Source organism: Hyperolius riggenbachi, chromosome 6 (genome assembly GCF_040937935.1).
Source record: "Hyperolius riggenbachi isolate aHypRig1 chromosome 6, aHypRig1.pri, whole genome shotgun sequence".
Taxonomy (NCBI): Eukaryota; Metazoa; Chordata; class Amphibia; order Anura; family Hyperoliidae; genus Hyperolius; species Hyperolius riggenbachi.
In genome coordinates this window covers 168,576,662-168,598,519 of record NC_090651.1, presented here as the reverse complement: position 1 = coordinate 168,598,519, position 21,858 = coordinate 168,576,662, and the positions used below count along the sequence as shown (strand labels likewise).

Sequence of the window (21,858 nt, the reverse complement as noted above, 5' to 3'; positions counted from 1 at the left end):
CCAGCAGTGTTCAGTGTCCGTTGGATTGTCTGCCTTGAGACATTGACACCAGCAGAGCCCAGATTTACCAGGATGGTGAATGCGCAGCCGCAGGTCCTCACTGAGCTCCTTTGTCTTAGCCATGACAGTCCACAAACCAACTGCAGAGAGCTGCTGTTTTTCACCTGTTGAGTTGATTAAAATGGCTGTTCCCAATTAATCAAGGTAATTAGGATGCTTTAGAACAGCTTGGACTATTTAGAATGGTATAGAACTTTGAATTTTCCCACAGGCTGTGACAGTTTATGAAGGCATGAATCATTTTGAACTGGACACTTTTTGCTCAAATGTAAATAAAAGAGAAATATTTTTTTTTTCCACATTAATGCCTCTTGTACATGGTCTTATCTTTTGGAAGACACCTATGTAATTTCCCGTCCAAAATTACTTGCTGGTTGAATAAAAGTAACTTTACGTCAAAATTTGCCAGGGGTATGAATAATTATAGGCAGTATTGTAATTGGGCACTTTTTTCCCTTTAGGGACCCCCAAGTGATACATGGAACAGAAGACAGCTTAGTAAAAGCTACAGAAATCACACCTGCATTGTCTAAATCTAAAGCCACCTTTGTAATGGTCAAGTCAAGCAATTCAAAAGGTGGGCATACACTAATAGATGGCCCCTAGATTCGACCAGATAGATCCTTCCATACACTAGGCACAGTTTTTCAATAAAATGAATATCTGTGGAGCCACACACTGCCTGCCAGCTCCCCCAGTTCTGTGTGTGTCCTTGGCCATGCAGAGCGTAGGCAGCAGAGCTTACACTCACCTATGTGCCGGTGTGTGTCATCTCTCCAACGCTGCCCAGCGCTCCTCACTGTCTCTTCTCTCCCAGGGCACCCGTCTCATGTGATAAAACACTGCAGGGCCAGTGTCATGTACATGCCAGTCACTGGCCCTTTAGTGTTTATCATATGCACCCCAGAAGTGAAGAGACATAGCAATGATAGAGAGATGACAAGCACCAGTGGTCAGGCGAGTGTAAGCTCTGCTGCCTACACACTGCACATTGGTCTCCTGTAATTGAACGCCACTATTGATGCTTTCCAAATCCATCACCAATTGAACGATATTTTCTATCTTGGATATGCTGGATATTGACGGTAAACATTGTTCACAGTATAGCCAACTTTACACACCAGGCAAGTCAAAATTGAATGCAATTTTCCCATTAGATCGACTGGTTGATCGATAATTTCCAGAATGTCCGCTCTGCTCCCAAATGACAAAGGGTTCGATTTTGTGCAATCGATTCCTTTGTCAATCAGGAGCAGATCAGACATGCCAGAAATTATCGATCGACCCCTCAGTCTGACAGAAAAATTGCATCATGTGTACTAGCCCTTTCTCAGACCTTGGGCACATTAAGGGCTGGCTTGATTCACTAACCGGCGGTAAGTGTTAGCGCCGGTGTGAAAAGCCCTTTTTCCCCCCTAGTGCGTGCAAAGCTACTTTGCGCGCAGCCCCGCTCACTGCAAGCGCAGCGCAGGTGCGCCTATATTAGTGAGCGGTGCGACAATAACGTCACACCAGCTGCCCCGTAAAAATCGCACCTGGTGCGACGATAACGGCACATCGGGTGCCCCTGAAGAGGCGCATCATAGCGCTGCTTAACGGGCACCCAATGCGCCGTTTTCAAAGGGCAGCGGGTGCGACATTATCGTTGCACCTGCGCACGGTGAACGGGGCTGTATCCAAGGTGTGGGCGCAAACCACCTAACGCCGTGGTTTGCGCACACTAAGTCTTAGGGCACACTAACCGGCTTAGCGCCGGTTAGTGAATGAAGCACTTATGCTGGGCATACACGGCTCGTTTCATCTTATCAATAGAGCCGCTGATGGCTCGACTGATAATTTCCGACAGGTCCGATTGCCCGCCGGATAGATTCCGCGCTCGATACCGGCGGGCAGAACAATAGAAAAAACGAAGCGCTGATTACAAAGCGCACGCGGGGACAAGAGGGAATCGAGCGATGACGCGCTGGCTCGATACCGGCGCACTATCTAGCCGTGTATGCCCAGCATAACTCTCCAAATGAATGAACCAGTAACGTGTGTGTGATGCAGGGTGTTAAAAGACTTGCTGCATACAAATCTCTTAACACCTAGAACTGAATCAGGTCCCCTATGCGGAGTACATATAAATTAGTCAGTGTATACAATAACATTGTAATCACTTTTTTTTTGGCATCAGCTACTTTTAAGTACATTATACATGTTTTTATTCATCACATATGCATAAAAAATGCATACAACCTATTTTAGGCTTAAGGTGGGTACACACATCAGATAAAAGTCTTTGGAAAATGAAAGATCACAGACCAATGTTACCCCCTTTCATGTAGTATGAGAGCCATACCTACGCAGTCTATTCTATTGAGCTGAACTCCACATCAGATAAAAATCTGTAAGATGCTGCACACAAAGATACTGTACACATGCAACAGATCAGTATCTGAAAAAGATCAGTTCCTGCAAAAGATCCGTTCCTGAAAAATGCATTTATAGTCTATGATATCCGCAGATCTCATACACACCTTGTTTAACGGACAATCTGCAGATCAGATCCACCAGGATGGATCTTCAGATAATTGTCTGATCTGCAGATGAATGTCTGTCAAACAAGGTGTGTATGAGATCTGCAGATATCATAGACTATAAATGCATTTTGCAGGAAGGATCTTTTGCATGTGTACAGCATCTTGCAAAGATGTTTCTCTGATGGGGAGTTCAGCTCAGTAGAATAGACTGTGTAGAGTATGGCTCTCATACTACATGGAAGGGGGTAAAATTGGTGTGTGATCTTTCATGTTCCAAAGACTTTTATCTGATGTGTGTACCCACCTTTAGAATACCACGATCTGCACTGCATTACCGTAACGTTTCTGAAGTAATACAGTGGATCATCTCTCATCATCCATCCTCACTACCACCGCAAGCACACTAAATCAGGATTACAGCATTATAGTTTTTATACGCAGCCCTGTATGTTCAAGTACCGCAGCACACGGCATTGCAGTACGCTAGGCAGCACTATGGTAATCAGCTGTCAATTATTTTGCTGCAAACCAGGCAATATAAACAAAACAATATCACGCCGGGATTCATACCACCGCAGTCCGCACATACAACACACGAATGCTACATATCATTTTATACATAAACTGATGCTACCGCCTGTTAATGCTCAGGGAACATACCGAAGCCTTTTATGAGCTCGGTGAAAACACCAGGGTCGCTCTCCATCAAACACCATTCTCCAGCACTGCCCGCCATCTCGTCCCAATCTGTTTCTCCACATGTACAACTCTATGACCATGTGTACGGCTGAGTCACGAACAGGCAATCCTCGTTCACTAGAGCGCTAGGCGTGTACGTCTCTTCCTGTCGCCATTACAGGAGTCATTTTGCCGATGTTGTTATACAGCGTAAGTAAACGCTGTACTAGGTGGTATCGCGATTTTAGTGCAGATCTCTGAAGCATAAGAAAATAGACAGGCGGATGCTTTTCTGTATTCTATCTTCCAACAGAACTATATAATATAACGTTTTCTGTGATATTTTATGTTAAAATGTTCGTGGTGCGATTCCAGTCTTTTTTTTTTTAACTTGGATAGTATGATGGTCAGAGACTCCGCCAGATTTGAATGGTTGTCAATGCTCTAGCATAGACTAGATTAGAAGATTTAATTACCATGGCTCCCAAATGTCCTTTTCTGGAGAGGATCAAATTTCCTGTTCTCTTTCAGGTTTGGTGTGCAAATCTTTGCAAATATATGCATTGTTCTACTAAAGATGTTTTATTGACTCTACAATGTGACTGAGTATCAGTGTTGCCAACCTTTCACGTTATTTTTTACTGACAAATACCTAACAATTTACTGACAAAAGAATTTTTTTACTGACAAAACCCCCTGCGCCGTGCGTAGCATGCCAAAAAAATGGGTGTGGCCACGCAACTGAATGTGGGAGTGGTCATGGGTGGGGCCAAATATACATGATTTTAATATTGCTGTGAAAGGTCTGCCAGGGAAGTTTGAGCTCTGCCATAGTGTTTCCCCTTCCCCCAAAATACATGTAATCTTACAGCATTTCACCAAAAATCCACGTAATCTGGCAGAGGTTCTTCCAAAATACAGATAATATGGCAGTGGTTCCCAAAAAATAGATGTAATCTGGCAGCAGCAATTCCCCCAACATACACATAATCGGGCAGCAGTTCCCCAAAATACATTTAATCTGACAGCAGTGGTTCCCCAAAAATAGGTAGCCCCAGGTCTATAGGTGTCCCCAGAATAGGTGACCAGGGGTATAGATGTCACTAGAACAGGTAGCCAGGGGGAGAGATGTCCCCAGAACAGGTAGCCAGGGGTATATGTGCCCAGTATATGTAGGCAGGGGTACAGGGCCGGTTCTAGACTGGCACATATGAGGGGGCAGTCAAATGGGTAGGGGGCAACATGTTCGAGGAAATTTGCGGCGACTAAAGTGGGCATGGCAAGTAAATGCACATAATGAGAGACAGCGTTTCACCAGTAAATGCACATAAGAGACAGCCTTTCACCAGTAAGTGCACGTAATGACAGACAGCTTTTCACCAGTGAATGCCAGGGCTGTGGAGTCGGTCCAAAAATCCACCGACTCCGACTCCTCAGTTTAGGATTCCTCCGACTCCGACTCCACGACTCCGACTCCTCTAATTTGCATATTACAATTTTGTTGATTAAAAGTATGTAACATGAAATTCGTCTCTTGACTGCCAACGCTTAGGAATTTTAAAAGACAACTGAAGTGAGAAGGATATGTAGACTACTATATTTATTCCCTTTAGACTAAAACTAGTCCTTGGTAAGAGTACTTGTAAAAGGTACAAACCGGAACAAAGAACATCTATCAGGCCCTAGGCAATGTAAGTGTGGGTACATGTAAGAATGATGTGCAGGTACTCTGCAGGGGAATGAGGAGATTGTAAACAGACAACACCTCTGTGTTCAATGTGCACAGCATTCTCAGTGGATTCCCTGCAGCTCTGTGGGGAGTGCATATGTAGAGTATAGTACTACTGTGTAACAAAGTAAACCTGAGACAGATGAAATTAAAGTTTTATACATACCTGGGGCTTCCTCCAGCCGCCTTCAGGATAATCAGTCCCTCGTTGTCCTCCTCCACCACCTGGATCTTCTGCTATGAGTCCAGGTACTTGAGCCAGTCGGGCGTAGTGCACATGCACACACTCCGCCGCCAGGAGCATACTACACCTGTGCAGCACAATTGCGCAGGTGCAGAATGTTCCTGGCTGTGGGAGCGGCATGCGGCCGGACAGCGCTGACTGGCTGAATTACCAGGACTCATAGCAGAAGATCCGGGTGGTGGAGGACAGCGAGGGACTGATTAGCCTGAAGGGGGCTGGAGGAAGCCCCAGGTATGTATAAAACTTTACTTTTCATCCGTCTCAGTTACCCTTTAATTTGTAGTCACCAAACCAAATTTTAACAACATATCACATTATTTGATTTCATCAGCAAAGGGAGTGCATACATTTGCATAAATCCGCATCAATGCAGAATTATTTCCATCTCGTTGACCATCTCTATTAGTGACACAGCTACACATCAGGCTTTATTCTTACAGCATAGATGTTATTTAGTATATATAAGAGATTCCTGTGTACACATCATATATACAGTCACAATCAGATATGTATATCTGACCTTAAAAATACGGGGACTGCTTTATTGAAGCAGCACAAGTAACTAATTTTGATTGATTTATTTCATTTTTGTGGACTAAGCACAGCTATTACTGTATATATACTGTATATATACATTATTTTTAATGACTATTATCTGAGAAATAGAACATTTTATCATATTTTCTATTTTAATTACACAAGAAGGTCTTGGATCAGCACCCATCCAGCATAGAGAGAAACGTGTTCCCAAGCTTATGGCGTTCCACACCACTGGAGCCGTCAATTCAGTAAATCCACATGGAGCAGGCACCAGCGATGAAAAAAGTCATCTCTTTATTGATCACATAGATTAAAATCAGCAGTGATATTACAACGACAGACCGCTGTTTCGAGCCATGGGGCTCTTTATCAAGTTGTCAAAAGAACTGCAAAATAATAAACTAAACTATAAAAAAATAAAATAACATAAAAATGTTTGTATTGCAGTTCTTTTGACAACTTGATAAAGAGCCCCATGGCTCGAAACAGCGGTCTGTCGTTGTAATATCACTGCTGATTTTAATCTATGTGATCAATAAAGAGATGACTTTTTTCATCGCTGGTGCCTGCTCCATGTGGATTTACTATTTTAATTACAGTTACAAATTCATTAGGAGTCGGAGTCGGTGCATTTTTTTCCGACTCCGACTCCAGGCACCCAAAATTGCCCGACTCCACGACTCCGACTCCGACTCCACAGCCCTGGTGAATGCACGTAATGAGAGACAGCTTATCACCAGTAAATGCACCTAATGAGAGACAGCTTTTCACCAGTAAATGCACGTAATGAGAGACAGCTTTTCACCAGTAAATGCACATAATAAGAGACAGCTTTTCACCAGTAAATGCACATAATAAGAGACAGCTTTTCACCAGTAAATGCACATAAGAGACAGCTTTTCACCAGTAAATGCACATAATGGCAAACAGCCAGTGTCCTCAGTATATGTAGCCAGCAGATATATGTGCCCAGTATATGTAGCCAGAGGTATATGTCCCCAGTATATGTAGGCAGGGGTATATGTGCCCAGTATATGTAGCCAGAGGTATATGTCCCCAGTATATGTAGGCAGGGGTATATGTGCCCAGTATATGTAGGCAGGGTTATATGTGCCGAGTATATGTAGGCAGGGTTATATGTGCCCAGTATATGTAGCCAGGGTTATATGTGCCCAGTAGATGTAGCCAGGGTTATATGTTCCCAGTATATGTAGCCAGAGGTATATGTGCCCATGGGTAGCCAGGGTTATATGTCCCCAGTATATGTAGCCAGGGTTATGTGTGCCCAGTAGATGTAGCCAGGGTTATACAGTGGTGTGAAAAACTATTTGCCCCCTTCCTGATTTCTTATTCTATTGCCAGGGCTGTGGAGTCGGTCCAAAAATCCACCGACTCCGACTCCTCAGTTTAGGATTCCACCGACTCCGACTCCACGACTCCGACTCCTCTAATTTGCATATTACAATTTTGTTGATTAAAAGTATGTAACATGAAATTCGTCTCTTAACTGCCAATGCTTAGGAATTTTACAAGACAACTGAAGTGAGAAGGATATGTAGACTACTATATTTATTCCCTTTAGACTAAAACTAGTCCTTGGTAAGAGTACTTGTAAAAGGTACAAACCGGAACAAAGAACATCTATCAGGCCCTAGGCAATGTAAGTGTGGGTACATGTAAGAATGATGTGCAGGTATTCTGCAGGGGAATGAGGAGATTGTAAACAGACAACACCTCTGTGTTCAATGTGCACAGCATTCTCAGTGGATTCCCTGCAGCTCTGTGGGGAGTGCATATGTAGAGTATAGTACTACTGTGTAACAAAGTAAACCTGAGACAGATGAAATTAAAGTTTTATACATAACTGGGGCTTCCTCCAGCCGCCTTCAGGATAATCAGTCCCTCGTTGTCCTCCTCCACCACCTGGATCTTCTGCTATGAGTCCAGGTACTTGAGCCAGTCAAGCGTAGTGCACATGCACACACTCCGCCGCCAGGAGCATACTACACCTGTGCAGCACTATTGCGCAGGTGCAGAATGTTCCTGGCTGTGGGAGCGGCATGCGGCCGGACAGCGCTGACTGGCTGAATTACCAGGACTCATAGCAGAAGATCCGGGTGGTGGAAGACAGTGAGGGACTGATTAGCCTGAAGGGGGCTGGAGGAAGCCCCAGGTATGTATAAAACTTTACTTTTCACCCGTCTCAGTTTCCCTTTAATTTGTAGTCACCAAACCAAATTTTAATAACATATCAAATTATTTGATTTCATCAGCAAAGGGAGTGCATACATTTGCATAAATCAGCATCAATGCAGAATTATTTCCATCTCGTTGACCATCTCTATTAGTGACATGGCTAACCATCAGGCTTTATACTTACAGCATAGATGTTATTTAGTGTATATAAGAGATTCCTGTGTACACATCATATATACAGTCACAATCAGATATGTATATCTGACTTGAAAAATACGGGGACTGCTTTATTGAAGCAGCACAAGTAACTAATTTTGATTGGTTTATTTCATTTTTGTAGACTAAGCACAGCTATTACTGTATATATACTGTATATATACATTATTTTTAATGACTATTATCTGAGAAATAGAACATTTTATCATATTTTCTATTTTAATTACAGTTACAAATTCATTAGGAGTCGGAGTCGGTGCATTTTTTACCGACTCCGACTCCGACTCCAGGCACCCAAAATTGCCCGAATCCGACTCCACGACTCCGACTCCACAGCCCTGTCTATTGCATGTTTGTCACACTTAAATGTTTCTGCTCATCAAAAACCGTTAACTATTAGTCAAAGATAACATAACTGAACACAAAATGCAGTTTTAAATGATGGTTTTTATTATTTAGTGAGAAAAAAAAACTCCAAATCTACATGGCCCTGTGTGAAAAAGTTATTGCCCCCCTTGTTAAAAAATAACTTAACTGTGGTTTTTTTCACATCCGAGTTCAATTTCTGTAGTCACCCCCAGGCCTGATTACTGCCACACCTGTTTCAATCAAGAAATCACTTAAATAGGAGCTATCTGACACGGAGAAGTAGGCCAAAAGCACCTCAAAAGCTAGACATCATGCCAAGATCCAAAGAAATTCAGGAACAAATGAGAACAAAAGTACTGTAATTGAGATCTATCAGTCTGGAAAAGGTTATAAAGCCATTTCTAAAGCTTTGGGACTCCAGCGAACCACAGTGAGAGCCATTAGCCACAAATGGCAAAAATATGGAACAGTGATGAACCTTCCCAGGAGTGGTCGGCCGACCAATATTACCCCAAGAGCGCAGAGAAAACTCATCCGAGAGGCCACAAAAGACCCCAGGACAACATCTAAAGAACTGCAGGCCTCACTTGCCTCAATTAAGGTCAGTGTTCACGACTCCACCATAAGAAAGAGACTGGACAAAAATGGCCTGCATGGCAGATATCCAAGGCGCAAACCACTTTTAAGCAAAAAGAACATTAAGGCTCATCTCAATTATGCTAAAAAACATCTCAATGATTGGCAAGACTTTTGGGAAAATACCTTATGGACCGACGAGACAAAAGTTGAACTTTTTGGAAGGTGCGTGTCCCGTTACATCTGGCGTAGAAGTAACACAGCGTTTCAGCAAAAGAACATCATACCAACAGTAAAATATGGTGGCGGTAGTGTGATGGTCTGGGGTTGTTTTGCTGCTTCAGGACCTGGAAGGCTTGCTGTGATAGATGGAACCATGAATTCTACTGTCTTCCAAAAAATCCTGAAGGAGTATGTCCGGCCATCTGTTCGTCAACTCAAGCTGAAGCGATCTTGGGTGCTGCAGCAGGACAATGACCCAAAACACACCAGCAAATCCACCTCTGAATGGCTGAAGAAAAACAAAATGAAGACTTTGGAGTGGCCTAGTCAAAATCCTGAGCTGAATCCTATTGAGATGTTGTGGCATGACCTTAAAAAGGTGGTTCATGCTAGAAAACCCTCAAATAAAGCTAAATTACAACAATTCTGCAAAGATGAGTGGGCCAAAATGCCTCCAGAGCGCTGTAAAAGACTCGTTGCAAGTTATCGCAAATGCTTGATTGCAGTTATTGCTGCTAAGGGTGGCCCAACCAGTTATTAAGTTCAGGGGGCAATTTCTTTTTCACACAGCTCCATGTAGGTTTTGAGTTTTTTTCCTTACTAAATAATAAAAACCATCATTTAAAACTGCATTTTGTGTTCAATTATGTTATCTTTGACTAATAGTTAATGGTTTTTGATGAGCAGAAACATTTAAGTGTGACAAACATGCAAAAGAATAAGAAATCAGGAAGGGGGCAAATAGTTTTTCACACCACTGTATGTGCCCAGTAGATGTAGCCAGGGTTATATGTGCCCAGTAGATGTAGCCAGGGTTATATGTGCCCAGTAGATGTAGCCAGGGTTATATGTGCCCAGTAGATGTAGCCGGGGTTATATGTGCCCAGTAGATGTAGCCAGGGTTATATGTGCCCAGTAGATGTAGCCAGAGGTATATGTGCCCATGGGTAGCCAGGTGACCCCCCAAAGCAGGAGGGGAGCAGCGCAGTGGAGGGAGAGCTGTGGCATCAGCGGCGGAGAAGGGGGGCAATTCCCCCCCCCTCCTTCTCTCACCCAAGTGCTCTCCCTTGCTCGCTCTCCCCTTCTGAACTAAGTGACGAGTGGCTGGCAGTGGCAGGCAGCAGCGAGCGGAACTTACCTGCGTCTCGTCGCCGGCGCGGGATGATTTGCCGCTACTCTGGTCTGGTCCAGACCAGAGCAGCAGAACTTCCGGCGCAGGAGCGAGACGGAAGGTAAGTCCCGCCCGCTGCCAGACGCCACTGCCAGCCACTCGTCACTTAGATCAGGAGGGGGACAGTCAGCGAGAGAGGGAGAGCACTTAGGTGAGAGAAGGGGGGGAGATTGCCCCCCTTCTCCACCGCTGCCCACAGCTCTTCCTCCACTGCGCTGCTGTCCTCCTGCAACAGAGCGGGCGGCCGATTGGCCGCCCTTTTACGGACGCTGCTGAATTCCTTACGGAATTCACGGGCAGCTTAATTTGTATAAAAAATTACGGGCTGCCCGTAAATTTACAGGCGGTTGGCAACACTGCTGAGTATGACTATGGTATGACTGTGAGCTCCTCTGATGACCTTCAGTGACATGACTATGTTCCCAGTAAAGTGCTGCAGGAGCTGTCTAGTGCTATATAAATACATAATAGTAGTTAGAATGAGACAATAGCTATCATTCATAAAGCATTTCCGCGTGCGGAAATGCTAAAAAACAGCCGACTTTACCGAGCACTGAGCAAAATTCATAAAGGCTGTTTCCGCATGCGAAGCTGACTTTTCCGAGCAGAGCGATAAATCACTGCATTCTGCGGTGATTCTATGCGGAAATGTAACAAAATGTCAATTCATAAAAACGAATGCAGGCGGTATGCGGACGGGGATTACCGCTCCCCTGGATGTAGCGATAGGCATGCGGAGTACATGTAAGTGAATGGGACAGACCTCCCAAGCAGCAGCAGAGAGAACACTGCATTGAGGGACTCGGCCAGCTTCTCCTGTTTCCGCATGCCTACCGACAGCCTACGGCGGCATATCTCCGCACTCCTATCGCAACAGGCAACATTTTTATGAATGACCACCCAGAAGGCTGAAATACCGACCGCGGTATTTTCCCGCACGGATTTTAGTTACCGACAACACTTTTATGAATGATAGCCAATGTTTATTTTTCAATTTTTTTAGGGTGGAGGATGGTAGGAGAGAGATGGTGAGACAGGAGAGTGGGAGAAGGAGATAGAAGAGACTACAGGCTGGTGCACACCAGAGCGGTTTTGGAGCGTTTTTAAAAACACTAGCTGTTTGAAAACTGTTTGGGTAATGTATTTCAATGGGCTGGTGCACACCAGAGCGGTTCGTTTTTTCCACAAACGCAAACTCGGGCTGCAGCATTTTTTAGATTTCTGAGGCATTTCTGCCTCAATGTTAAAGTATAGGAAAGTGGAAAACTGCTCTGAAAAACTCTAGATCAGAGCAGTTACAGAAGCTGTTCAGTAACAATACTGTATATGAAATCTGCTACACCAAAACGCGCCAAAAATAACGCTAGGCGTGTTTAGAAAACCTCTCTAAACATGCCTAGAATCGCTCTGAAAATCTGCTTCAAAAACCTCTAGCATTTTGCGGATCTGCAAGAGGTTTTTGGTGTGCACTGGCCCTAAGAAAGTGGGGGAAGGTAGAGAAGGAAAGTCAAATTATGCATGCCCCCAGACACTGCACCAGCCCTGGCCTAGGGTGGATGTTATCTTGCCAACCGTAATCCTCCCCTAAACTTGCCTATAAACTTTCCCTGCCTATAGGGAGAGAAAAGCCTCTGGATCCTCCACAGGTTTCCCACGTCCTCCTCCTGACCTCTGGACACCAGGACCCTGTGGAAGTTCGTAACTGTGCTGGCAGAGGACTCTTTAAAGGGAACCTAAACTGAGAAGGATATGGATTTTTCCTTTTAAAATAATACCAGTTGCCTGACTCTCCTGCTGATCCTGTGTCTAATACTTTTAGCCACAGCCCCTCAACAAGCATGCAGATCAGGTGCTCTGACTGAAGTCAGACTGGATTAGCTGCATGCTTGTTTCAGGTGTGTGATTCAGCCACTACTACTGCCAAAGGTATTAGCAGGACTGCCAGGCAACTGGTATTGTTTAAAAGGAAACATCCATATCCCTCCCAGTTAAGGTTCCCTTTAAACCTGCACAGTAGCACAGAGCCTCGTCTATGCTAGTTCACAGACAGTAGTGCAACCAAACGCCCTGTTTGACAAACCCTTGTCAAAAAGGTTTGAGTGGTCCCATCGCTGGAATGGGGGGGGGCTCTGGAATATCTGAAGGCTTGCTTCTACTAAGTATCTTAATGGGGCACTTTTTATCCTACAGGTACACTTTAAATATAGATATACTTATTATTTATAAATGTTAATATGGAGGAAAACTAGTGATCACAGAAAGGTTGAGTGTAGTTTGAAACTGATAAAACTGTGCATTTTGCTTATGAATTGTTTGTGGTATGTATGACTACGGGTGTGGGGAGATGAGGCAGGGCATGTTTTAAAGGACATCCAAGGTGAAAATAAACCGATGATATAAACAATTGGATTTATCCTCCATCTCCTAAAAATGACTTTTTTTTAGATATCCCACGGTTTTATTTTATACTTAGATCTAGTTTTTAAGTTTTTACTGTTTCATTGTCTCTGCTCAATGACACCTTGTAACGGTGTGTAGCAACTAGGATCTGAGTACTGGTGATCTGCAGTATCACCAATAATGCAGATACTATATCTGATTATTAGGTGATCTGCAGAATCACCAATAATACAGATACAGTATAGAGTAAAACGATAAGGCTCCCAACTTTAATAGTGTGTGTGTGGAGTGATTGGTGCACACAGTAGTACTCTGAAGATTCCCACACTAACCTCCCAGGCGGGAGAGATGAGCTGAGGACTTCAGGAGTAACCTCACCAGTGGCAATCGGCCCACTGGTGAGTAGAAGCATCAGACAGAAATAGGTCGGCAACACACAGGCAGATAGATACAAAATCGGTAAGCAGAAATCAGAGTGAGGGGCAGGCGGATAGTCAGCAACAGAATCAGATGGCTAAAGTACAGAATCAGAAAGCAGGCTCAGAGTCAGAGGTCAGGCAAGGTTCGGCAACGGTATCAGATAGGCGTAAGTACAGAATCAGAGAGCGAGAGAATAGTCAGGAACGAGCAAGGTCAAACAGGTAAATAATACAATACAATCAATATCCTAGTCTAGGTGTGAAGTCCTTGGCATCAACACCTGGGATCTAGTCTATGGTCTGAGCGCTAACACACTGGTATTCACGACAACAGACAGCGAGCTACTGACAGCTCGCTGTCTTTATGCCGACAGGGGAGCCCTGAGTCACGCCCCCGCCAGCTGGCCAATCAGGGGCGAGGAGCGCTCCCTGTGATACCAGCTGACCTGCTGGTCAGCTGACTCGCCTCCTAGAGGCGTAAATTACGGTGACGCTGGCCGCGCGCGCACTAGTCTGGTGGTGTGTGCGGGCAAGAGGCCAGCGCGCGGGGAAACCGAGAGAGCGGCGGGGATGGAAGAAACGGCGTCCCCGCCGCTCGTTACAGTACCCCCCCCCTTGAGGCGTGGACTCCGGACACGTTCTACAAGGTTTCTCTGGATGTAATTGATGAAACCTAAGCCTAAGTTCCTCCGCATGTAACCGATGTCCCGGAACCCATGATCTTTCCTCAGGCCCGTACCCCTTCCAGTGAACCAAATACTGAAGTGAATTCTGGACAAAACGCGAATCGAGAATCTCCTCGATCTCGTACTCAGGTTCACCTTCAACAAGTACAGGGGGGGGGAGAGGAATCCACATGTACCGCCGGTTTAAGCAGTGACACGTGAAACGACTTGGTACTTCTCATGGTTACTGGTAGAGCCACATCATAAGTCACATCGTTGATCTTCTTGGAAATGGGGTACGGACCGATGAACCTGGGTCCCAACTTAACTGAAGGTTGCTTGAGGGCGATATGACGTGTGGAGACCCAAACATAATCTCCCGGCTCAAACGTCTATTCCATTGACCGCCTCTTGTCAGCCTGTCTTTTTTGAACTCTAAAAGCCTTCTCCAAATTGGTTTTAACCAGCGCCCATCTTTCCTTCAAAGATTTCTGCCAGGTCTCCAAGGCAGGAAAAGGAGAGGTCACCACAGACAGGGGGGAAAACTTTGGTGATCTGCCAGTGACCACCTGAAAGGGCGAAAAACCAGAGGACCCACTTCTAAGGTTGTTATGTGCGAATTCCGCATACGGTAAGAACTTGACCCACTCTTGCTGGACATCCGACACATAACTCCGCAGGAATTGCTCAAGGGCCTGGTTGACCCTTTCAGTCTGCCCATTGGTCTGGGGATGGTACCCTGAGGAGAAAGAGAGCTCCATGCCCAAATGATGGCAGAATGCCCTCCAGAATTGAGATACGAACTGCACCCCTCTGTCCGAGACTATGTTTTCCGGGATTCCGTATAGGGGGAAAATGTGTGAAATAAATAAGTCTGCCAATTGCTGGGCAGATGGGAGACAAAATGGGCCATTTTACTGAAGCGGTCCACCACCACCCAAATGACTGTTTTTCCTTCAGAATTGGGGAGCTCTCCTACAAAGTCCATGGACAGATGGGTCCATGGCTCCTCAGGCACAGGCAGACTTTGCAGAGTACCAAAGTACCAGCCGGAGGTATACGAGAAGGCTTGCTCCTGGCACAGACAGAGCAAGTCCTCACGAATTCTTTGCAATCCCGAGACAAAGACGGCCACCAGACACATCTGGACAACAGTTCCAGAGTTCTGGCAAAACCGGAATGGCCTGTTACTTTATGACTGTGACACATCTCCAGGACCTGGAGTCTCAGCTGAATGGGCACAAAGAGAACCCCTTCAGGCCTCCCTTCAGGGAATCCTGTTGAAAAGTCCTCAGCATGGCCTTCAGGTCTTTTTTAATCTCAGTGGCGGCCAGGACCACCCGCTCAGGAAGAAATGTCACTGGTTGAGAGGGTGGGGAAGACTCTGGTTCAAAGCACCTGGACAAGGCATCAGCTTTGATATTCTTGTTCCCAGGTTTGTATGTGATAATGAATCTAAATCTAGAGAAGAACAGAGACCAGCGAGCTTGTCGAGGGCTGAGCCTCTTGGCTCGCTCGATGTACTCTAGATTTTTGTGGTCAGTATAAACCGTGATGACATGCTCAGCACCCTCCAACCAGTGACGCCATTCTTCAAATGCTAATTTGATGGCTAGTAGCTCCCTGTTCCCTATATCATAGTTCTTTTCCGTGGAAGAGAACTTGCGGGAGAAGAAGGCGCAGGGGTGTAAGCGACCTTGGTAACCTGAATGTTGGGACAACACAACTCCTACCCCTATCTCCGAGGCGTCCACCTCCACAATGAAGGGAAGGTGGATGTCCACATGAGAGAGAACAGGGGCAGAGCAGAACTAGTCTTTTAGCAAGGAGAATGCTCAACAGGCCTCCTTGGTCCAGTGATAAGTATCTGCCCCCTTCTTAGTAAGGTCTGTAAGAGGGGATACTACGGAAGAAAACCCCTTGATGAACATCCTGTAGTAATTAGCAAAGCCCAGGAAGCGTTGAAGTGCCTTCAACCCAAGAGGCTGAGGCCACTCCAATACGGCTTCTACTTTCTTGGGGTCCATAGTCAACCCGGAAGTAGAAATAATGTACCCCAGGAACGGTACCTCAGTCCTCTCAAAAACGCATTTCTCCAATTTGGCATAGAGATGATTCCCTCTAAGTTTTCATAAAACATACTTGACGTGGTCCCTATGTTCATCCAAACTCTTGGAAAAGATCAGGATGTCATCCAGGTAAACCAAGACAAAGCGACCAAGGACCTCCCTGAAAATTTCATTAACGAGTTCTTGGAAGACGGCCGGTGCGTTACACAACCCGAAGGGCATCACAAGGTACTCGTAGTGCCCGTCGGGAGTGTTGAAGGCCGTCTTCCATTCATCCCCTTCTCGTATACGGATGAGATTATATGCCCCCCGAAGATCTAATTTAGAGAACACACTGGCATTGGTGACCTGAGAGAATAGATCATCTATTAAAGGAAGGGGGTACCGATTTCTGACCATGATCTTGTTTAGTCCCCGGTAATCGATACAGGGTCGTAACCCCCCATCCTTCTTCTGTACAAAAAAGAACCCGGCCCCTGCAGGGGACTTAGAAGGGCGGATGAACCCTTTGGCCAAATTCTCCTTAATGTACTCCTTCATTGCCATTTTCTGGGGTCTAGACAAATTATAAATGTGTCTTCTAGGAGGCATGGTACCCGGCCTCAAGTCAATCGGGCAGTCGAAACTCCGGTGAGGAGGGAGTTTATCGGCCGCCTTTGGGCAAAATACATCAGAAAATGCGGAATATTGTGGTGGCAAACCCTCTACATGAAGTTGAGTGGTACACACAGAAATTTTGTCAATACAGTGTTGGTGGCAAAAGGACGACTAACTCAACAATTGGCCGGAACTCCAGTCGATCTGTGGAGAATGCCTCTGAAGCCAGGGCATACCCAGAATTTTTTCCGCTAGGGTGATGGCGTCATCCAGTGATTTTGGTTCAGGATGACTCAACATGATATCTGACACGGCATCAGACAAGCCTGTCAGGAAAGGCAAAGGGACCCCATCTAGCCGACATGGCCCAGCGTCTGAACTCAGCTGCATAAACTTCAACGGAGTTGTGGCCCTGACGGAGAGTTTTCAGTCTCCTTTCTGATGTGGCCGCCAAATCCGGATCATCGTAAATGACGGCCATAGCATCGAAAAAAATTCTGAAAGGAGGATAGGGCCTCGTGACCTGTTGGCAAACTGTATGCCCAGGTCTGGGAGTCTCCTGACAACAAAGTTTTAATGAATGTTACTCTCTGCTGTTCCGTGCCAGATGAGACAGGCCGTGTAACGATCGGTGTCAGCACACAGAGAGAATCTGATTATTGGTGATCTGCAGTATCACCAAGAATACAGATATATACCCGATTATTGATGATCTGCAGAATCTACGATAATCCAAGTATAACTAACCTCTGGACACCTATATAGTGTGAGTGTTTGGTGCAACAGTAATGACTTTGAGTAAGACCACCCGAGGAACAGGTGGTCTTTGGCAGTATGGGCGATACTGCCTTCTGAGAAGTGCAAAAACCTTCCAGCAGCCTGAGACCTCCAAAGGGGTGGAGTCCCAGGCTGAAAGTAGGAAGGTCCTGTGAGTGAGTGACACCTGAAAGGTGGATGTCACTAGCAGGTCTGGAGACTATCTCTTAAAGGAGAGAGATGGCTCTCAAGGTCGGGCAAGCCAGGTCGGCAACACACGGACAGACAAGGTACAGAGACAGAAGGATGATTCGGTATCCAAAGGCAGGGAGGGTTGGCAACAGATAATCAGATATGCGTAGGTACCGTATCAGAAAGCAGAGGGATAGTCAGAAAAGCAGTAGGTCATAACATATCAAACAATGCCTAGTCTTGGGTGTGAGGTCCGTGGTCTCTACACTCTGGAACTAGTCTGGAGCATAATATGATGGTACACAGTATCCCTAGTCTTGGGTGTGAGGTCCGTGGTCTCGACACCCTGGAACTAGTCTGAAGTATAACAGAATGATAACACAAAGTCCCTAATCTTGGGTGTGAGGTCCGTGGTCTCGACACCCTGGAACTAGTCTGAAGTATAACACAATGATAAACAGAAGTAATCTGGCTCAGTGTGAATTCCCAGGTTCTCCTGGTTCTAACACACTGTAGGATCTGACTAAGGTCTGAGTGCTTCCACGTAAGTGTTCGCAACGGCAGACCACTTGAGACTGACCAGCAGTGACTATATATAGAGCAGCGTTCTCCGGCGCCACCCATCAGTGATTGACCAATAGTCACTTGCTCTGAGGTCAGCTGACCAACTTGGTCAGCTGATCCCTCCTCGGCTGTCATAAAGGTTCTGCCTCTCAGCACGCGCGTATTTCTCAATCTCTGTGAACTAACAGACCCAGCCACACCAGACGCACGCTGCTGCGTGCAAACCGCCGCGCTGGACGCGGAATCAGCCGCCTTGCTGTCAGTACACGCGGTGGCTTTTCCGCGTTCCATTACAGGCCGTAACTCAAAATAGGATAATACACGATTCCTAAAGTTGCTAAAATCTGACCTATGGCCCGAGAACTTCTCGGGAGGAGACATTCTCGGTTCCACCACTTGAGGGGATGGCACTGGTACCCCAGGGTTCTGCAAGGCCCGAACCGTCTCTGATAGCCGATTAATTTGGTCTTGTTGAGCATTAACCGTGGCCGTCAGATTGTTAACTGCTGTGGTTAGGGCCTGTACCTGGTTACACAATGCATCCATAATATGGTCTGTTGTTCTGTAACGGTGAGTACTGGTGATCTGCAGTATCACCAATAATGCAGATACTATATCTGATTATTAGGTGATCTGCAGAATCACCAATAATACAGATATAGAGTAGAACGATAAGGCTACCAACTTTAATAGTGTGTGTGTGTAGTGATTGGTGCACACAGTAGTACTCTGAAGATTCCCACACTAACCTCCCAGGCGGGAGAGATCAACTGAAGACTTCAGGAGTAACCTCACCAGTGGCAATCGGCCCACTGGTGAGTAGAAGCGTCAGACAGAAATAGGTCGGCAACACACAGGCAGATAGATACAAAATCGGTAAGCAGAAATCAGAGTGAGGGGCAGGCGGATAGTCGGCAACAGAATCAGATGGCTAAAGTACAGAATCAGAAAGCAGGCTCAGAGTCAGAGGTCAGGCAAGGTTCGGCAACGGTATCAGATAGGCGAAAGTACAGAATCAGAGAGCGAGAGAATAGTCAGGAACGAGCAAGGTCAAACAGGTAAATAACAGGTCAAACAGGTAAATAATACAATACAATCAATATCCTAGTCTAGGTGTGAAGTCCTTGGCATCAACACCTGCCTTTATGCCGACAGGGGAGCCCTCGCCAGCCGGCCAATCAGGGGCGAGGAGCGCTCCCTGCGATGTCAGCTGACCTGCTGGTCAGCTGACTCACCTCCTAGAGGCATAAATTACGGTGACGCTGGCCGCGCGCGCACTAGTCTGGTGGTGTGCACGGGCGAGAGGCCAGCGCGTGGGGAAACCGAGAGAGCGGCGGGGACGGAAGAAATGGCGTCCCCGCTGCTCGTTACACACCTTCATTGAAATGCCAGAGCTCAAATATATGAACATTGACCATTTTTATCTCTTTCCTGCTCTCAGAAACCATTTATCTTCCATAGCATTGCATTAGCAAGAGCTTTTTCAAATCACTAGCGATTAGAAATCGCTCCTAGTGGGTTTCTGGCCTGAGCAGTGTTTCAGTTCGGGGGTCAGAAAATGCAGAAATTGTTTACTTAATTGTATCAAGTGAAGAATGTAAACACAAGATAAGGTTATCACCAGTTTGGATGAGGATGCCCCTGCAGGAGAAAAAGTCAGTCCTGTGATTTAATCCTTTGAATGCTGTTTTACTAAAACAAATAAAAAAATGTGTTAGTAATTATATGCTGTAAATAATCTTTTAGAGCAAAGAAGAAATGCTGGGTTTCATTGCACTTTAATCTATAGTCTGACCCAGTCCTGACCCGGACAGAAACTGTCACTTGCATACCTGATATTTAACTCTTTCAGGCAGAGAAAGAAAAAAATGGAACACAGCATAGTAATTTGTGTGCTTGGCACTGTACACACACATGTCTATCTCATCATGTCACATGTCACCTCGGTTGTCCTTTAGGCAGTGAACACACTTATCTTTCAGTTTTCTGCACGCGTTTTTCTGCATACATTATCTGCACACCAAGTGTGTTTTATGCAGAAAAATGCACGCGCATTTTTTCACAGCAGCTAATTTGATTGATAAAGTAAACTAATGTGCAGAGTCATCATACAGAATGTCAGTTTTTTTTTTCTACGAGTGAAAAACATATCATGTAGGAACTAGCTTTACTCAGTTCTCAGTTTTTCTGTGCAGAAAACGAGCATGAAAACAGTCAAGTGTGTTCCCTGCCTCAAAGGTGCCATCTTTCTTATCTTTAAAAGTTGGATGGTAGTACTCATTTTTTTGGGCAAGGGGCTACTTTGGCTTCTGAATGTAGTGGGGGCTTAATTAGAGCTTTGTATAGGGCTACTCATAGTTGACAGCCCAATTAATCAATCTGACCTAATTCAGCCCCCCCAAATTACAGCTGAGCAAAAAAGTCATATTGCTAATCAACAAGAATGGGATGTGAGCCTAGTAGCATGGGAAAGTGACACTTATATTGCTGCATGTGTGATGATTTTGAATATTCTACCCACCTTTTCTCCCAGTTGAGCCTACGGCAACAGGAAAAACACAGTCCCAGTTACAGGGCCTCAGCGAACGGTCTCAACATCATCAGAGGGCCACACAGAACAAGAAGAGAACAATTATAATTGCAGGGCCACAGAGATGAAGAAGACAACAGTCCCAATTACAGGGCCTCAGAGAAGACGAGGAGTACAATTCCAGTACCACAAGCAACTTCCCCAGATACAGTGCCACATGGAGGAGGAAGAGCGCTATCCCAGATTTTATAAATCAAATCTAACCTCCTTTTCATCAAAATACCACTAATGAATTATCAGTACAGTATTACCCATTATTTTACCAATCACACTATCTACTGCATGCCCAAAGGGGGGGGGGGGGGCGCACCAACTGCATTGAAGTAGTACCACAGCAGTAGTTAGTTGTACGGAACCATGTTGGATTATTGGGGCTCTGTACAATTATGCTGACACATAATTGCATTCCAGTGGTTCTGGAAGTGTGGCTAGCTTACAGGGACAACAAAGGATCATTTTTGCATATTCAGCAGTGATGCATCTTGGGAGACATCATTCTCTTTAAGACACGTACACACGCCATACTTCTGCAAACGACGGGTCCACCAGACCCTCCTGCTGGGCGGGCGTACTGCCGACAGTAGCATGTGTGTATGCGCTGTCCTGCCGACAGCGCTTACACACATGCTACTGTCGGCAGAAAGTCCGCCCAGCAGGAGGGTCTGGTGGACCTGTCGTTTGCGGAAGTATAGCGTGTGTACGCGCCTTTACTCTCTTACTGTGCACTGCTTCCAGAGACTAATGTAATCACATAAGAGGGTGCTAAACTCTTTACTTTTGAAAAACAGACTACACTATAAGGTCCTTTTGTTCCTTAACCTCCTTAGCGGTAACCCCGTGTGTGACACGGGGTAAGCCGCCGGAGGGTGCCGCTCAGGCCCTGCTGGGCCGATTTTCATAATTTTTTTCTTGCTGGACGCAGCTAGCACTTTGCTAGCTGCGCCAGCACCCCGATCGCCGCCGCCGCACGCCCGATCGCCGCTATCCGGTGCGGCGCGCACCCCCCCCCCCCCCCCCCCCAGACCCCTGCGCTGCCTGGCCAATCAGTGCCAGGCAGCGACAAGGGGTGGATCGGGTCTCCCA

The 21,858-nt window shown here is 45.8% G+C and overlaps 1 protein-coding gene and 1 long non-coding RNA gene across 2 annotated transcripts in view; one reads left to right on the top strand and one right to left on the bottom strand.

The window, feature by feature from the left end:
• The window catches only part of UCHL5 (ubiquitin C-terminal hydrolase L5), a 147,692-nt gene extending 144,199 nt beyond the window's left edge, over positions 1-3,493 (bottom strand). The window contains exon 1 of the mRNA XM_068242671.1: positions 3,243-3,493. Within this exon, the coding sequence (XP_068098772.1) occupies positions 3,243-3,318 (76 nt within the window). The 5' untranslated portion in view covers positions 3,319-3,493. The remainder of the gene's footprint in view (positions 1-3,242) is intronic.
• Positions 3,494-3,669: 176 nt separating this feature from the next.
• On the top strand, positions 3,670-21,014 carry LOC137521228 (uncharacterized). The gene is made up of 2 exons (XR_011022080.1): positions 3,670-3,791; positions 20,719-21,014. It is a non-coding gene; the product is annotated as an uncharacterized lncRNA (long non-coding RNA).
• Positions 21,015-21,858: the final 844 nt, after the last annotated feature.